This window comes from Scaptodrosophila lebanonensis, unplaced genomic scaffold, assembly GCF_003285725.1.
Source record: "Scaptodrosophila lebanonensis strain 11010-0011.00,11010-0021.00 unplaced genomic scaffold, SlebRS2 tig00000112-arrow-arrow-pilon, whole genome shotgun sequence".
NCBI classification, from domain to species: Eukaryota; Metazoa; Arthropoda; class Insecta; order Diptera; family Drosophilidae; genus Scaptodrosophila; species Scaptodrosophila lebanonensis.
In genome coordinates, this window is record NW_022060574.1 from 246,920 (window position 1) to 266,695 (window position 19,776).

At 38.6% G+C, this 19,776-nt stretch overlaps 1 protein-coding gene across 1 annotated transcript in view; it reads right to left on the reverse strand.

Moving 5' to 3' along the window:
- Nucleotides 1–2,100: 2,100 nt before the first annotated feature.
- LOC115628204 overlaps nt 2,101–19,776 on the reverse strand; it is a 34,426-nt gene continuing 16,750 nt past the window's right edge. The window contains exon 2 of the mRNA XM_030524197.1: nt 2,101–2,311. Coding sequence (XP_030380057.1) covers nt 2,156–2,311 — 156 coding nt within the window. The 3' untranslated portion in view covers nt 2,101–2,155. The remainder of the gene's footprint in view (nt 2,312–19,776) is intronic.

A 19,776-nucleotide genomic window follows, 5' to 3' on the forward strand; every position in this document is an offset into this window, starting at 1 on the left:
AAAAATTGCAATTTTATGGTTCCATAGTATGTTATTCCTCCCCATACCATTACACCACCGGCACGGTTTTGCAGTACAACTAAATTATGCTCTTTTCTTAGATCATCATCAAAAAAAAAATGTGATCGATTTTACCTCTTTTGGTATTCGAACTCACGTAAAGGGTGTATAATTGCACATATACAAAGCAATTGCGTCTATGTGAGTGTATGAATGTTTATGCGCGTCTATTTGTGTCTGTGTAAGCATTTTCGCAGTCAACCAAACAGCAACATCAACAACAGCCGAGGGCAGCGCTTGAGCAGCGCTGCAGCAGCAAATATATTTATGGCTATAACTTCTTGTTAAATCGGTCTATCATAGTGAAACTTGGCATACGGACACATAATAACTAACTAAAGGCATTTGCAAAATTGCGTTCGAAATTCCAAGAATTACGGGAGTTGGAGAAAATCGCGATATGCGGGGGAGAGGGGAGAGGGAGGGAAATTCCAAAATACACATTTTCTGCGTATTCTCATAAGGCATCTGGGACTAAAATTTTGTGTCCCTAGGTCTTATAGTCTCTTAGATATAGGAGATTATACGAATGGAAAATCGGGAAAACCCCCATAGGGGGGAAGTGGGGGGGGGGGGGGAAATCAAAAAAATAAAACAAACTCGTATAGCGTACACACATAAGGCATCTTTGTGCAAAATTTGGTGTCTCTAGCTCTTATAGTCTCTGAGATCTAGGTGATCATACGGACGGACGGACGGACGGACAGACAGACAGGGCTAGATCGACTCGTCTCGTCATGCTGATCAAGAATATATATACTTTGTAGGGTCTGCCACGCCTCCTTCTGCCTGTTACATTTTTCAGCTCGCGCAAACCTAATATACTCTTGTACATTTCATGTACAGAGTATTAATATTAGTTATAGTGGTCATGTTCGTTTAACGAAATAGTTTGGCAAGAACAAAAATGTAACGGACTACTGAACAATTTTTTGTCAAGAACAGAAAATGTTCATTTAAATACATTAAATGCCTTCCTACTGGTAACTTATAAGGTGAAAACATATGGGTAGGTTATGCGCACACAAAATAAATACAATTGGAAACATTATATTGAGCCGGGTTAAGACGGACAATACCTGCTAGTACATACATATGTGTGTACATATGCATGCATGTTTCTCTTTACTTTTTCATACATAGACACGAACTGTTGCTTGTTCTGTGTGTGAGTGATATTTGATATTTGCGTTCTTTGTAATTTGTTGTTGCTGCATAAAGTTACTAATGAAAACCGTAATGCCAAATGTACTAAACAAAGAAAAAATTACTTTTAAAACTGTTAAATAATTTTTAATTAATTAACATTTCTTGCTCTGTCAGTGCAAGACGAATGAACATACATACATAGATGTGTACATGTACATAGATGTGTACATGTACATAGATGTGTACATGTACATAGATGTGTACATATGTATGTATGTGTGTACATTCACACATTAGTGTCTCACATTTTGCTTTGGCTATTTCAATCGTTTGCACGCAACTACACGAACAGCTGCTTATATATGTGTGTGTGTGTATGTGTGTATGGATATTTAGTTGTCCCCAACTGTTTGATATTTTGTATTGTTTGTTCTGCCTGCATTTGTAGAATGCATATTTTGAAAATCCTTGAACGCAAAGTTATAGATTTAGTTACGTAGATTACAGATGCAGTAGATGCAGTTTTGTTTGTATTCTTTTATAGATTATAAAAATCAAATTTAAAGTTGTTCGGTGCAGAAATTCAGAATTTTCAAACAAACTTTGGAGCTCGTTTTCTCCCCTTTGGAGCTTGAATTTTCCAAAATCTCTTCTTAGTAGGCACCTTCACTATGATAGGATCCTTGAGCCCAAATTTCAGCTTCATAGCTCTTGCCGTTTGGGCTGTGGGCTGTTCTTGTTTTTCTTTAATTTTGGCGGATGAGTCGTGTGAATTGGACGCAAGCCTCAATAGAATTTTTTCATATTTTTTATATAGGTAATATATGCATATCTTCCTAAGCCCTGTCATGGTGACGAGGATCTTAAAATGTTATAGCGATAAGCCCTCTGTTTACATATAAGTATACCTTTTATTTTTTTCATGTATGTACAATATTTTTTTTATTTAGTAGACATAAATAGTCTTCAGCTGAGACTTTAATTCTGGTGGTATCACTGGTTCGGGGTCCGGTTTTTTATTTACTAAACGCTTGAACCGTCCACTAAACTGCTTTCGAAATCCTTTGAAACCGTTTCTGTCACTTGACGCCATTAGTAGATCCTGAAATAAAAATATTTTGAGATAATTTATAAGAGTGAAATAAAGAATTTTTGATATAGGGTTTTTATATTTTCATCACCTGATGAAACTTTGGCCTCTACAAATTATTTTTTTAAAAGTTCAGGCAGTCTTTGTCTGTCGACTAATAGTTTCGTATTCTATCTTCGCAAACAATCTCAACCTGAATAATAGGCCCCGCTACGTTTTAACAATGTGTATGAAATTATAATAATTATATTCTAGAGGTACCGTCTTGCTCGGCCCCGTCAACATCATTACGCCCAAGTTCTCCAGTGGATCTTGATTTATCGCCAGCAACCTCGTTGTCTGCTTCCCTGGAAATTTGTTTGAAATTTCCCCTGTGCCTTCTCCTGCTCATGTCACCTTAGCCCCGTTGATAGAACCTCCTGCTGTAAGCAAGACAGTAGTGGCCTCGAAAGCTTCTAAGAAAGCTTCCTCTATAAAATTTTCTGCAATATCCCCCGCAGTCTCATCACGAGCTGCAGAAAGTGCGTTAGTTGCTGCTCTGTCTCAGCGCCCGTCTCTTACTGTTATAATTCCCAGAAGACAAGTTTTTGTATTAAGATTATCTTCGGATACCACTTGTTAATCTATAGCAGCCTATATTGCCAGTAAATCGACGGCCAGTGTATCTATTTCGAAATAGCGCTATTTCGTGAAATAGCGCTGTTTCAAATAAGTGTTCCGTCTGAGGCTTTTACAATTATACAAGGTGTGTTCCAAAGTAAACAGGACTTTTTGAATCTAGCGCCCCCTGGTGGCACTATCTATATGTCGACTGGTGCGTTAGAATCTGCTATCTTTATCGATTGTCCAGTGAGAATTTCATGACATTTCATCGATTGGAAGTGAAGCTATTGCGTTTTAAGTGTCAGTACGTTTGTGTTATCGGTGCGAAAATGAGCTTCGGACAAAGAGCCAACATTAAATTTTGTTTTAAAATTGGTAAAACTTTTACCGAAACGTTTCAATTGATGGAACAAGTTTATGGCGATGATTGCCTATCCCATAGAAGATAGCACGAGTGGTTTCAACGTTTGCAAAGTGGTCGTGAGGACATAAATGACGATCAACAAGTGGGCCAATCAAAATTCGTGATCACCGAAAATTCCCCCGAAACTGTGCGTGAATTCATCAAAAATCAGCAGAAATCATCATTAAAATTGATGGAAATGGAATTGAACATCTCCAAAACATCGATTTATCGCATTTCGACCGAACATTTGGGCTTACGAAAGGTGTGCACGGTTTGTTCCGCACAAATTGACTGACGAAAATTGATCAGAATCCAACCGATTGTGACCGATTATTTGACCAAAAACCACACTTTAACCATTAACCACTCGCCGTATTCACTTGATATGGCACCGTGCGACTTCTACCTTTTCGGAAAAATGCATTTGCTCATGAAAGGAAAGCGTTATGCAGACGTAGAGGCCATTCAAAAGACTTGCACCGGCATACTGGTGGCCATACCGGCCAACGAGCTAAAACACTCGTTCGACATGCTTTTGGATTGTGCAAAAAGCTGTATTGGAGCAGAAGGAGACTATTTTGAATAAAATAAATTGATTTTGCCGAAAAAACCATTTGTTCTGTTTTTTTGAAAAAGTCCTGTTTACTTTGGAACACACCTTGTATCTTCTTAGGCGACGAGTGGATCTAGCAGTCAGTGGCAGTCTGTGACGAGACATCGTTGCCAAAACGGCCGTGTCGTCGGCATACGCGGCAGCCTGTAGTCTTCCATCTGATATGATAGGCATGTTAGCGGTATAAAGGAACTCCGGCTCTGATATCTAGCGGAGTAAAGGACATAGCTACTAACAATAACATGAGCTGTAGGCAAATAAAGGCGGAATTAGATCTGACTATGACTAGACAAGGTGTGTAGCAAATAATGAAGCACCACCTTCTTGAGATAACGAGGCCGACAGGACAGTGGTGGAGATGGATGTAGATGCCTTTGAGGTTTCTACAGATTAATCTCTACCACTGCAAAGCAGCAGCAGCTGCCCTACTACATTGTCTTAGCAAAGACGATGTCGACGCAGTCCACATTGAGGAACCTTGGGTTTGCAGAGGCAAAGTTTCTGGATTGAGGATGAATGAGTACAATCTGATCACAGCAAACAGCACAGGCAAGACCCGAACCTGCATTTTATTCAAGAAAAACATAAATATTTTCTTACTATCCAATTTTAGCGACGGCGACAACATAAAGGCGTGCTTAGAGGCTAAGCCAAAGCCTATAAGAAAATGCTCCGCCTACATGGCTTACGAGATAGCTCATAGAGGACAGCAGGCAGAGAAATATAGATCTGCTCATAGGACGCGACGCCAACGCTCATCACACTCAGTGGGGCAGCACTGACACTAACTTACGGGGTGAGTCCATTTTTAACTACCTCCTAACTACTAACATACTGACTACTAACATACTGCTTTGTAATGATGGCTCAGATCCAACTTTTGTGATTAGGAATCGAAGCCAGGTTCTTGATCTCACTTAGCGTCAAACACACCCTATAACCGCATTTCCAAGTGGACAAGCAGAGCCTGTCAGAGTACAAGAAAATACTCAGACAGGCGAAACGATCCTCTTGGCAAAACTTCTGCTCCGATATCGAGAACACCTCCGACGCCGCAAGGTTAAGGAAAGTTCTCCCAAAAACTCTCCCCACGTCGGGATACCTTCAGAAGCCAGACAAGACTTGGACAACCTCAAGTGAGAAGTCACTTAAGCTGCTTCTAGGTACCCACTTTCCCAGCTCCACAAGCACAAGGCTGACCAGCAACGCGCCAAGCGTTAGTCCACTTCACGCTCTGACTGATCTATTATCAGAAAATAATATCCATAATAATAGCCACGCATACCACCTCTCTCGGGTTTCAAAGTAAAGACGTTCGAGAGACTTTTAGGCCTCCATTTAAGAAGCATGATCCCGCTCTCAGAGCTTTCAAGCTCCCAACATACCTACTGTAAAGGCAGGTCTACAGAAACGGCACTCCACGCCGTTACTTCGAGTATTGAAAAGGCCCTCAATACCAAACTTTATGCCTTTACCGCCTTCTTAAACAAACGCCACCACAAGATCACTTACAAACCTGGGTGTGGACGACTCCATTGTGGAACTTGTAAGACAGCTTCTCACCAGGCGGTCTATCAAATCCACACTGGGGCTGTCCACGGTATCCAGATATGTAAGTAGCGGAACGCCTCAGGGCGGCGTTCTCTCATGGAACGAGGAAGTCAACACACTCCTACGATCCTTGGATGGGATAGATGCCGTGCGGTGGCTTATGCGAATGGCGTGTGACCATCTCCTTCTCGGGTAAATTCCATTAAACTGTGCGAACGCATGACCGATGTACTAAGCATACTGTCTACTTGGGCGGCGTCAAGTGGCCTAAGTATAAGCCCCAGCAAAACAGAGCTGATACTATTCCACCTCTTCGTCCCCAATTACCAAATGGGATACCATTTTCCTTCAGCAGCTCAGCCAAATATACTAGGAAGCTGGACTGGGCCCTGAATATCGAGGACAGAGAGAGGAAAGACACAATCTCACTCTACACCTGCAGGAAATCCATTGGACTGAAATGGGGCATGGCCCCCTACGTGGTCATTGGCTATATACTGCAATAATCAGACCCATACTCTTATATGGAGTCTCTATATGGTGGCCATCACTGACAAAAAAACTCGTCTTTTCAGAGACTAAATAAAGTTCAACGACAGGCTGAACTAACGATTTCGGGTGCACTTCGCACCCCTCCCAGCGACGCACTTTATGCGATTCTGGGAATACTCCCAATACATCTCATGGGGAAAATGAGCGTCACGCTGGCGGCCCTTCGCATGAGAGTAACCAACCAATGGTCAGAAGAATGTTTTCGTCACGCCAAAATCCTGAGAGGAAACAACATAATCCGTCACTGACTATTGCTACCCAAAGGATTACCTCCATACTAGTGATGTAAATCTGAAATGAACATCGACGTTTTACATCGGAAACAAAAATCGCCATGTCAAGCATCGATGCAGCGAAAAACTTAACATCGATCCATAAATTTTTAATAATAATTTCTAATGTAAAACAAGAAATGAAAGAAAACGACGAGCGGGATCAATTCTCCTGTGCATATTATATTGTGAAACTATTGTGCCCTCTGGTTACGGGGTATAAAAAGAAGCTAGGAGCGTATATTTGCATTAATTTTAAAATTTTAAATTAAAAATATGTGTCATATTAATAAGTCTAATATTTAAAATGCATAATGTTAAGGGACTGCTAAGACACCATTCCAAAGTAAGGTGTTATTCCCAACATGTATTCACATCATGTAAAATACGTACGTACATACATATACGCACATGTTTATTCCCATTAGTTTTAACAATGCACACATTTTAAATTTCAGTCAGTCTTCAGCCTTGATGGTTCCGGCGTGATTCGAACCAAAACCCTACTAACAAACAAACATTGTGGGATTCCTGCTAGCTCGTTAAGTATATGCTAGGCTCCGAATTTACGATTGAAATGAGAATAACAACTTGCTTTAGCATGGTTTCTTAGTAGTTCTTTAGCACTTTTTTTGATACAAGCATATCACAGTTTTTATACTCTGTACATGAAATGTACAGAAGTATATTAGGTTTGCGGGAGCTGAAAAATGTAACAGCATGACGAGACGAGTCGATCTAGCCCTGTCTGTCTGTTTGTTTTATTTTTTTGATTTCCCCCCCACTTCCCCCCTATGGGGGTTTTCCCGATTTTCCATTCGTATAATCGCCTATATCTCGTAGACTATAAGACCTAGGAACACCAAATTTTAGTCCCAGATGCCTTGTGTGAATACGCAGAAAATGTGTATTTTGGAATTTCCCTTCAACGCCCCTCTCCCATGCAAATAACGATTTTCTCTAACTCCCGTAATTCTTGGAATTTCGAACTAAACTAAACCAGTTAGTTATTATGTGTCCGTATGCCAAGTTTCACTATGATAGACCGATTTAACAAGAAGTTATAGCCATAAATATATTTGCTGCTGCAGCGCTGCCCGCGGCTGTTGTTGATGTTGCTGTTTAGTTGACTGCTAACATGTTTACACAGACACGAATAGATGCGCATAGGCATACATACACTCACACAGACGCAATTGCTATGTAAATGTGCAATTATACACCATTTACGTGAGTTCGAATACCGAGAAAGGTAAAATCGATCAAAATTTTTTTTTTTTTAATTTTCTTAATTTTTTTTATTTTCTATAATTATTGTAAACATATGTACAGAGTATTTCAAAGTCGGGACACCCGACTTTAGCTTTTTTACTTGTTATACCCTGTACCCGTAGGGTAAAAAGGGTATATTAGGTTTGTGCAAAGTATGTAACATACAGAAGGAAGCATCTCCGACCTCATAAAGTATATATATTCTTGATCAGCATGACGAGAGAAATCGATCTAGACATGTCCGTCCGTCTGTCCGTCTGGATGAACGCGAGGATCTCAGAAACTATAAAAGCTAGAATAACCAAAGTTGGCATCCAGATTCTCCTAGGTCCGAGTAAGGACGAGTTTATTTTTTTTTTTTTAATTTTCCCCCCCTTCCCCCGCTGCAGAATTTCGTCAATAGCGTCTACATTTCAAATGCTACCTAAACCAAACTTTGCACACATAGCTTATATATAATTGTCTACTGTTGTTCAAAATTCAATTCAATTCGGTCAATTCTAAGAAAAGTTATTAGCGAAACAAATTCTCGCCAGTACAACCCCCACAAACTGCAGCAACAAGTTCGCTCTTCTTCTTCCTCTTTTTGCTGCTGCTATGGGCGCATATAACTCAGTGACGGAAGTTTACCTGGGTACAGGGTATTACACTGTCGGGCTTGCTCGACTGTAGCGTTCTCTCTTGTTTTATTTTCCTTTTTGTGGAGAGTACAGGCTATTTTACTGTCGGGCTTGCTCGACTTTAGCGTTCTCTCTTGTTTTTTAATAGTTCCTTATTCCTTCGTCACAGCATGACTTTCTGGATTGCGTTGGAGCTGGAACTTTCTTTAGTTATCCAATCCAATATACAATCACCTTCATGACTGTATCGCATATGGAGAAGCGGACAGTTAAGCAGAAAACCCAAACTCCGAATTTTCAATGCCTGCATGAAATCCACATTACTGTATGGGAGGGAGACGTGGCTGACCACACAAAGAGTGATCCAACAGCTGCAGGCATTTATAAACAAATGCCTCAGAATTATATTCTGGCCGAACAGAATATCAAACGCAGACCTGTGGAGCATGACTGGTGAGTCACCAATCCACCTCCAGATAAGGAAGAATAAATGGATGTGGATTGGCCACGCACTGCGGAAGGACCCACACAGCATTGTAAGGATGGCGCTAGACTGGAACCCCCAAGGAAGCAGACGGGTCGGCAGACCTAAGATAACCTGGCGACGGACCACCCTTCAGGAATTATCCCATAACAACATAACATGGGACACAACTAGACAGACGGTCAGAAATAGAGTTCGATGGAAAGTGCTTGTAGAAGCTCTAAGCTCCTCCCCTCCCAAGTGGAGTAAAAAAGGAATTAAAAAAAAAGAAAAAAACCATCACCTTCATAGATATCTCGATTTGGTGTTTGTTAATGATATCACTAATGTTGTTGTTTCTAGATCTTCTCCTTTAACACTGCCTGAAGATATTTATCATCCTATTCAAGAAATTTGTCTTCCCTTTTCTAGTTCTAGTGCATGGTCTTCTGAGTGTAATTTGCTTCGCAAATGCTTTCGTAAATATGATTTTGTTATGCTTAACAGTTTGATTTCTAATGCTAATTGTCTTTCTTGTATAGCGCCGTCGATATAAATGTTGCTTCAAAATTTTTTTATGACACCATGTATTCCATCTTCGATGTCTGTGTTCCCAATAGCGTCGCATCAAGTTCTTCTCTTGAGCCTCCATGGTTTACGCGTAGACTTTCTAACCTAAAAACATAAAATCCAAATATTTCAAAGGGTTCAAGCAGTCGGGCTTAGGTGCTGACTTTTCTAAATATTGTATTTCAAAATCTAATTTTCTTCTTTTAAACTCCTAATGTTACACAAATTATCTTGAGCGTTGCAAGCTCCAATTTAAACATGACCCTAAAAAGTTCTATAACTTCGTAAATTCTAAGCGAAAATCTTCGACTTTGCCATCGTCATTTTTCCTGTCCAATAATGACTCTGTAAGTTCTGAATTATTTGCAAATTTTGTCCAGTCGACGTACTCCTCCGCGTCTTTTAACGGTAATTCTTACCCCTTCCTCATTATGCCTTCAAATTCTATATTTGCTCCAATAATTTCAGATTCTTGTTATTTATCTAATATACAATCTGTAAAAGCTTCATTCTCTCCTGGGCCTGACAACATTCCTAGTTCTAGTACTTCCCTCTGCAAACCGTTGCTTGGGCTTTTTAATCTTTCCTGCTTCTTGGAAAGAATCGTTCATTATACCACTCCACAAAAAGGGCTGTAAGTCAGACATTTCCAACTATAGAGGTATTGCTAAACTTTCATCTTCACATATCCACTTTCGTTAACAAAGCTAAGGGTGTTCTTGGTTTTATTAAACGATGGTCCAGAGAATTTAACGACCCCTACACCACCAAGTTACTGTACAGTTCTGTAGTACGGCCAGTGCTACAATACTGCTCATGTGTTTGGTGTCCTCAGTATAAATTGCATCAGGATCGTATTGAGTCGGTTCAGAAACAATTTCTTCTTTTTGCTCTTCGTGGTCTAAACTGGGATCCTAATCTGCGATTACCATCCTATGAACCTGCCTTTTTCAGCTCACCGTAGGATAGTTCTTGGTGTTCTGTTCCTCCACAAATTGATTGTCGGAGATGTTGATTTTTCTGTTCCTTCTAGGCCAGCAAGGAACTTTCTGCCTCTTCAACTTAACAGATGCACTAGTGATTACGCCATGCACAGTATTATGCGCTAATTATAATACTTTTTACTTTTTAATCTCAAGTGAGCTCTTTCTCCCCTCACTAAAATCATCTTTTTTTTCAGCTACCTCCGGCAGAATAACTGATCACCACTGCTGTAGCTAATATATTTTCCCCCAACGGGTCAGTGATTCTTCACCTTTAAATTTTAATTACTATATTTTATCTTTTATTTTTTAAGTATTTTAATTTTAGTTTGTTTTCTTCTATCTTTTATTGCTATATTTTTTCATCTTCACTTCTTTTTTGATAGGTCTAATAACGTATCTGACTACTCTCTGCTGTGAATCGGGGCATAGCTGACCGTTTGGCAAATAAAATTCCCCCACCGTGTCGAATTCGTTATTAGATATTTTTGTCATTTTTATATGCTTTTTTTTCTTTAGTTTTACTTAGTTTAAGTTCTCTATTGTATTCATTTTTATTATGTTCTTCGACTGCATTGTTTGTCGATGACAATAAATAAATAAATATACATGTGTGTGCACATGAACTTCAATCTCTATATATATAAAACAGTTTGTCCTGACTGACTGATTTGCAATCAACGCAAAGCCCAAACGGTAAGAGCTAGGAAGCTAAAATGAAAGTGAGCACTAAGAAGGGGTTTCGGAAAATTCGAGCTCCAAAGGGGGGAAAACGAGCTCCAACGTTTGTATGAAAAATCTACAATTTTTTACCGATTAACTTCAAACTTAGTTTGTATACTCTTACAAAGAATACAAAAAAAAAAAACTGTATACTTGGATTTTCAATATTTTTCCTGCGGCCTGAATAATAATGATTTTCCGGTGGAAAATTCGGTAAACGAAAAGCTATTTGCAATCAACGCACAGCCCAAACGGTAAGAGCTAGGAGGCTGAAAATTGGACACATGTTGTCTTTAGTGGTGTAGGTGAGCACTAAGAAGCGGTTTTGGAAAATACGAACGCCAAAGGGGGGAAAACGGACTCCAACGTTTGTATGAAAAATCTACAATTTTCATCCAATTAACTTCAAACATAGTTTGTATACTCTCAAAAAGAATACAAGAAAAACTGTATACTTGGTTTTTCACCATTTTTCCTGGGGCATGAAAAAAGGGGGGTTTTCCGTGGAAAAATTGAAACACAATCAACACCCCACAGCCCAAACGGTATAAGCTAGGATGCTGAAATTTGGGCTCAAGTATCCTATCATGGTGTAGATGCGCACATTTTGGAAAATTCGAGCTCCAAAGGGGGGGAAAAGTAGCTCCAAAGTTTGTTTGAAAAATCCGCATTTTTCAACCGATCGACTTAAAACTTAGTTTCTAAAATCAATTAAAGAATACAAACAAAACTGCATTCGATTTTCGAAAATTGTGTTGGAGCTTGAATTATTGGGGTTTAAATATTTATTCACTATTTCAAATGAAAAGTTTGTGTTATAAATTTAGTCCGATCGATTTAAAATTTGGGTAATGTAATCTACGTAACTAAATCTACAACTTTGCATTCAAAATATGCATTTTACAAAAGCAGGCAGAACAAACAATACAAAATATCAAACAGTTGGGGACAACTAAGTACACATACACACACACACACACACATGCAATCAGCTGTTGATGTAGTTGCGTGCAAACGATTGAAATAGCCAAAGCAAAATGTGAGACACTAATGTGTGAATGTCCATACATATGTGCACATCTATGTATGTACATATGTATCTACATATGTATGTATGTACATTCGTCTTGCACTGACAGAGCAAGAAATGTTAATTAATTGAAAATTATATAACATTTTTAAAAGCATTTTTTTCTTTGCTTAGTGCATTTGGTATTAGGGTTTTCATTAATAAATTTATGCAGCAACAACAAATATCAAATAGTCGGGGACATCACATACACACACTCACACACACAACAAGCAACAGTTCGTGTCTATGTGTGCGGTTCTCTACGTACGGTTGAAAAAGTAAAGAGAAACATACATATGTATGTATGTATGTATGCCTGTGTATGAATATAGCATGTATGTACATTCGTATTAATGTATACATTGGGCAATCGAACACAGTTGTTTGATTGTAAAAAAAATAATGCTCTAAAAACAACAACAACTGCAAGTCATTGGCTCGCTCTTCTTCTTTCGTTTTGACCATTTAATGTTAATTGCAAAGGCAAAACGCCAAAAGTTTACAGTTACCGTCGCTAGGCAACGACTGCGTAAGCAATAGTAAAGCAGAAACCGAATAACGCAGCTACGCATATTCTGCTTCGCATTGCGGGCAGATGTATGTATGTATATGATTTGTTCTTATTGATCTCAATAAATAATTAGATTTTATTATTTAAATATTCTGCTTATTGCATTCAAACTTCGATATTTTGATGGTATCGGTGGCTTCAACTATCGAAAGTTTTACTCTAGCAAATTGAGATGAGAATTGTCAGTGCTTTTTGATCGTGGCTCATCGCTGCACGGCATTGACACGAGTGCCGTGTTTCATATTCCGAGTTTGTGCGTGACCGTATTGACTCAATATGGCACGAAAAGACTCAAATGTGAATTTAAAATTAGGATATACCCTTATAATTATTCCCCTTTTTTGCACATAGTCTATCTTAAAACGTTGCGGTATCTCTATATATAAAACAGTTTGTCCTGACTAATTGGTGATCAACGCACAGCCCAAACGGTAAAAGATGAAATTTGGACTCAAGTATCCTTTCATAGTATCCATCATAGTGTAGGAGCACATTAAGAAAGGCTTTTGGAACATTTTAGCTCCAAAGGGGGGAAAACGAGCTTAAAAAATATTAGTTATAGTGGTCATGTTCGTTTAACGAAATAGTTTGGCAAGAACAAAAATGTAACGGACTACTGAACAATTTTTTGTCAGGAACAGAAAATGTTCATTTAAATACCTTAATTGCCTTCCTACTGGTAACTTATAAGGTGAAAACATATGGGTAGGTTATGCACACACAAAATAAATACAATTGGAAACATTATATTGAGCCGGGTTAAGACGGGCAATACCTGCTAGTATTTAATAAAGCGACAACAAGGAATATCAGCCATGGCCTAGCTCTTCTCGTTTTTTATAGCCTGTACCCAAAGGGTGAAAGGCTATACTAGTTTTGTGCGCATGTATGTAACACACAGAAGGAGGCGTGGCAGACCCCACAAAGTATATATATTCTTGATCAGGATGAGAAGCCGAGTCGATATAGCCTTGTCCGTCCGTCCGTCTGTCTGTCCGTATGAACGCAAGGATCTCAGAAAGTATAAGAGCTAGAATAACCAAAATTGGTTTCCATATTCTCCTAAGACCGAGAAAGTACGAGTTTGAGTTTTTTTTCGATGCACCCCCCCCCCCCCACTCCCCCGCAATTCGTGTTTTTTCTTATAACTTCCGTAATTCTCGGAATTTTGAAATCAATTTTGGTAGGTACATCCAGTTAGTACTAATGTGTCCGTATGCGATTTCATCATGATAGGTCGATTCTGAAGAAAGTTATAGCCATAAGTAAAATCGCTGCTCATGCGCTGCCTGCAGCTCTGTCGGCAGCGCTGCCCGCAGTTGTTGTTGTTGTTGCTGCTTTTGTTCAACTTTGTGCTGCATACATACACGCATATAAACACGAATAGGCACGTGATGTAAATGTATGCTGTAAAAACTGAACAAAAACATGTCTTCTAGTTTACTTTAATTACTTAATTAATTCATTTTTTTATTTTTAAAATTTTTCTTTTTAATTTTCTTTTTTGTGGAGAGTACAGGCTATTTTACTGTCGGGCTTGCACGACTGTATCGTTCTCTCCTGTTTTTTTTTTTAATTTTTAAAAAAACATAACATTAAATGCCTTTTTTTTGGTTCAATTGAATAGGTTCAGTAACTTGAAAACTAAGAAGTAAATAATAAACGCGTTTTGCATGGCTTTAGTAACTTAAATCATAAAAATAAACTAATTACGAGTAAATTAGTATTTAGTACTTCCATCGTTGGTTGTAATATCTTCAAAGATTCGATCTCTTTAGGACTTATATTAATTTTCTAGGACTGTAATCGATATAGTAGCCCAGGATTTGTGTATGGCGTCAATTAGGCTCTCAGTGTCGTTAAATTTTCGCCCGCCTTCGTATACTTTTCGAGACAACAATCCCCAAGCGTTTTCGATAGTGTTTAGGTCAGGTGAATATGGCGACCACTCGAGCAACTCAACATTTTGGTCCTTGATTCACTGTTTTACCACTTCTGCGGTATAATAGGACCGTTGTCTTATTGATACAACCATGGAATCGGTCTAAAAATATCAGAAAAATGTGGAAATGCCTTTTGGATCACAGTTTTGTACACATTTGCATTCATTTTTGTTGACACAAACTGAAGCTCACACGTCTCATAGTCCGAAATCTCACCCCACACCATTACGACGCCTATACAACTGTGATTTCGACTCAAAACACATTCTTCCTTTCATAAGTCGTGATAGTAGAAGTTATAGCCATCCGGTACTTCCAGGCTGAATTTTTTTCCATCGTTAAAACTACCTTCTACCATTGATTGTCCCAGGACATGTGCTTTCTGGCAAATCGTAGGCGTGCCGCCTCACGTGTGTGAGAGGTGGTTTTCTTTTTATTTTTAGTCTCTTCAAATGCTTGACACTCCGAATAATCCGTTTTACCGTTGCCAAACTTGCGGTTACACCACATTCTTCCCTGATTTTAGCCGCAGAACGTTGGGAATTAGAGGCGGTTCTAAGGATTAATCTCCTGTCAGCTGGAGTTGGCGCATGCGGAGACTCTCCTTTCATATGTTACCCGTAAAATTCTTCATTGCGCACAAAATTACCAACAACAATTTGACTTCTTCCAATTATCAGTGCAATTTCACGCTGATTTAGGCGGGAATATCCTTTTATTTGACCTTTTTCAAAGTCATTCAATTGTTTCCCGCGATCCATTCGACCAAAAAACAACGGTAAATACTTCCAATTAGAATTAGAAAAAATGTTGACACCAAGCAGTACAAGCTGAAATATTGGACGAAATTAAGGCAGCATTCTTTGAACCTATTCAGTTGAGCGGCAGTGTAATTGCGAGAGAAAGAATGTTATTTCTGCGTACGATGCCAACGTGCAAAGTGCATGTGCACCCGACTGTATGAAGTCAAAGCAATCAGAGGAAGAAGAGAGAGCCGTCTAAAATATATTTTAAGAGTAACCGCCCCTCCTTCCCTGCTGCGACGTTTCTCCCCGCAGCCGGCAAATCAAACAAAAACTTGTGACTTATTGTTTGCTACGCATATGCACACATTTAATTTATTTATTTCTCAAAATTTTAGATCTTTATTGGTGATATAATTTAATTTTATGACTTTTAACTCGATTAAAGGCAATTTAATGACGGCTAAGAGAGTTTACGAAAGTTGAGCGATATTCACAAACACACTAGAGCAAATCAACCGGCACTTGTAAAGGGCGTGTAAATTAGAAAGAGAACAATTAAACAGACTAATGGGTTGTAAATTAAGAGTAATTGAGTGGATTTTCGGTGACAGGTCAATTGCTTAATCGAGCATAATGATTTCAGTAGCCAGCCAACTTTAGGCGTGAAAGTTGCTGTGGCGAGTGCAAGTGAGAGTGTTTGTTGTACGGAATTAAATAATAATAGTTGACGCCTTAATAAACAATTGCTTGTGCATAAGATGCGGTGACATCGCTGGATATTTAAATATATTTTATTTCGTATTTTTGCTGCTGTTCTCAACGAGCTGAAAATCGTCGTTTGAGAAATAGGGCAAATAGGGAAAACATTGTTTATACACAGGCAGAAAGAGCAAGAAATGCACTCTCACAGCGGAACCGTGGAGCAAATGAAGAGGATAAGGACAATGAGCAGGAAAATAATAGCGTGCGGCGTTCAACTAGAAGGCGTACCGCTACGGTTAGACAGCAGGAGCAAAGTCAGAATACGATATTTGGAAAACGGAGACGTGGATTAAATGGGGAATTTCAAGCAAGCGAATAGACTCAGAATACTGAGTTTAGAAGCCGGAGATGGATAGACGCCAACTATAGGGCTAATGAACAGAGGCAGCACGCTGATAGAAGGGCCTTAGTAACGTCCGATGTAGAACGCCGCATATTAGAAAGAGAGCAGAACAAGGTTAATAGGTCACAAGTTAGGGACAATCCTATTAGAAGGATTGTAGAACGAGCGCGTGATATGTCAGCGCGTCGTAGCGCACGGTTGTTAGCACGACAAGCAGCATTAGATGCCTCAAGGAGAATTAGCCAACGTGTAATAGGAGTAATAGGGTTAATATAGAAGCAGAAAATCGGCAAAATGCTTCCCAAAATGAAGGTGAACTATCTAATATCTCTCAGAATGTCATGGTACCCAATAATATGGAGGCTCAGTTACCATAGCATAATAGGATGGTTAAGTTGGGACCAGACCAAATTTGCGTTTGTTGCAAACGCTTATGGTTTCCGCACCAAACGGAAAAAATAAAACGTGCGGACATTTTAATTCTTCCAGTCAATTTCCTTCTGTTGACGGCATTTTCAAGTTTTGCAAAATATATGCCGGCAGTATTAAAACTAATAAAAAAACTAAATTTTTCCATTTCTAATGGCTTAGATTTTCCTAATTTGCCCGATTGTCTTATAGGGCTTACTCCTTTAGAGGAACGCCTTATTTCTCCTCGACTTCCATTTATGACTATTAAGTCTTTAGGTTTTGAGCGCCAAAGTGCTATTAAAGGAGCTGTAGTAAATGTCCTTATACCGGTAAGCAATATCGTGACTTCCCTCCCACGAGCAGTTGCAGAATTAGTGGAGGGAATTATGCGAAAGTCGCGAGCCATCCCATATTGATGAAGATGTGCAAATCCTGGGGGTCAAGTAACTCTGCTTGAGAATAATCAAATAGATAATGTTGCCATTCAAAGAATCATAATTGGTCCTGGCGAAGGCCAAAGACCCCTGGATATGATTCTTGATGCTGACTTAGAAGAGTTAGCTTTCCCAACAATATTTGCTGGCATAAAAAGAAAAACTTCCCAAAGTTGTACAACCATTGTTAGGTCTGAGCTTTTGAATGCAGATAGGACAGGTTGTAGAACTGATAAATTATTCTTTAATTATAAAAAGTTAGAGCTGATTAGAAATAATACTTCAATATGCTTAAGAAAGCATAGCGCCCCTCACGGCATAACAGCTACTAACGCCCTTAATGATGATCATATGGATCGTCTCTTTCGCCACGATGAAGGCTATAGGGTCCTTAGAGGTATTCGGACGTCACCTGCTCATTGGGAAGCAGAAAAGAACAGGGTTATGGCCATGATTAGTCCGTTCGGCCTACCTTCTTTCTCTATCACTATGTCGCTTGCTGGGGTGTTTTCGGTGAACATAACGTTATTAGGTACTATTGGCGAGTTGAGTTCCAACAAGGAGGTTCTCCCCATATACAATGAAGCGTCAATTTCTCCAGTGATAGCTTCATTGATCATTTCGTTACCACAGATGTAACAAATACTGACTTAACGCAGTTTATAGAATACCAAAAGCATAATCATGGGCATTCATTTATTTTATTTATTTATTTATTTATTTATTAACCTTATCCTAGCGTTACAAGTATCGGTTACTTTTAAATTATTACGCTAGTCATTACAATTTAATCATAGTTTTAGTTTTCACATTAAACATTTTCATTATTCTTTATAATTATATATTTTTAATTGAATAGTTTAATAGTTTTATACTTAATCTAAATTGCCTACTGAACTAAGTGTGTCGTTAAAATTATAATTTTTGGTAACGTTAATTTAGTTAATGTTTTGTAAGTGTGCTAGAATCTTAACTCTAAAGTGCGTCTCGCTGCTAATTGTTTTTAGGTTATGCGGAAGATCATTCCACAGACGAACAGCAGAAATAAAGAAATGTTTTTCCGAGATTGCTAATTTAAATTTAGTGCAAACTATGTTGTTCGTTCTTCTTGATGTCGTGAAAGCAATTTTGTAGTGCAGATAATTTGGTTCCTTACGTGCAATAATTTTGTGCAAGAAGATTAGGGTTCTAAGCTTAATCCAGGAGTCAAGGGTTAGATTGAATATTTTATTGGTGTATGTCGTTATTGAATCTCTTCTTTGAATGTTGAAAATGTACCGTGCTATGCTATTAAAGGCTACTTTTAATTTTTTTTGACTTACTGCATCGCAGTATCCAAAAAGTTCAATCCCATAAAATAGCAAGGGTGTCAGGCATGTTTTGGAAATAAGGAGCTTTAGTTTTACAGGAAGAAAATTCTGCGTCAAAGACAGACGCCTTATTGCGCTATATAATCTACCTACTGCCTTATTGACATGGTCACACCAAGTTAATGTTTGGTTTATTTTTATTCCCAGGTTTATTGCCTGCTCTACATACGCAATGGGCTCATTGTTGAGGCGTACTTGCTCAAGATTGTGTGTTGATTTTTTTTTTATATATTACTAAACATTTTGACTTTTTAGGGTTGACCTCCAATCCGTTAATATTTGCCCATTTGCTGATTTTGAAGAGATCATCATTGCAGACACGTATACATTCATCTATTCTACATAACGGACGACTAACATACATCTGGACATCATCAGCATACATGTGTAACTCGGAATTAGACACACAACATGGAAGGTCATTGACATAAATTGAGAACAATAGTGGCCCTAAGACAGACCCCTGAGGGACTCCACGCTTTATGAATAAAAAAGACGAAAAATTATGCGAAGTAACTACTGCTTGGTGACGACAGGACAAATATGACTGGACAAGATTAGTAGCTGAGTCAGAGAAATTATAAAGTCTTTTTAATTTCGTACACAGTATGTTATGATTAACAGAGTCAAAAGCTTTTGAGTAGTCTAGTAGGGTTAGGAAAGTTACCTTGCTGTCGTCCATTTCTTTCCTAATATCGTCGGTAATTTTAATTAATGATGTAATACAACTTCTATTACTTCTGAAGCCCGATTGTTTATCACTCAAGAGTGAGTTTTCTACCATGTAATTGCTAATTTGTTTGGTCATCAAGTGTTCAAGTGCTTTTGATAGAAATGGTAGAATTGTGATTGGCCTGAAGTCATTGCTTCCTTTCGGGATAGGAATAATTTTTCCTGATTTCCACTTGTACGGAAAGCACGATGTCGTAAGCACTGAGTTAAATATGTAAGTTATATAATTTAAGACTTTCGGAAGCAATAATTTTAAAAATTTGGGGTGTAACTCATCAAGGCCAATGGCGTTGGACTTCACTTTAAGAACTGAATCTAAGACATCACATTGACGTACACACATAAAACTAAAAGAAGTATCACAGTTTAATAACGAGGTAGAATTCAGGTACGTATTTTCAAGGGCTTCAGGTACTGCTAGTTGTACAAATTTGTTGTTTAGTTCATTCACGTCGACATCAATAC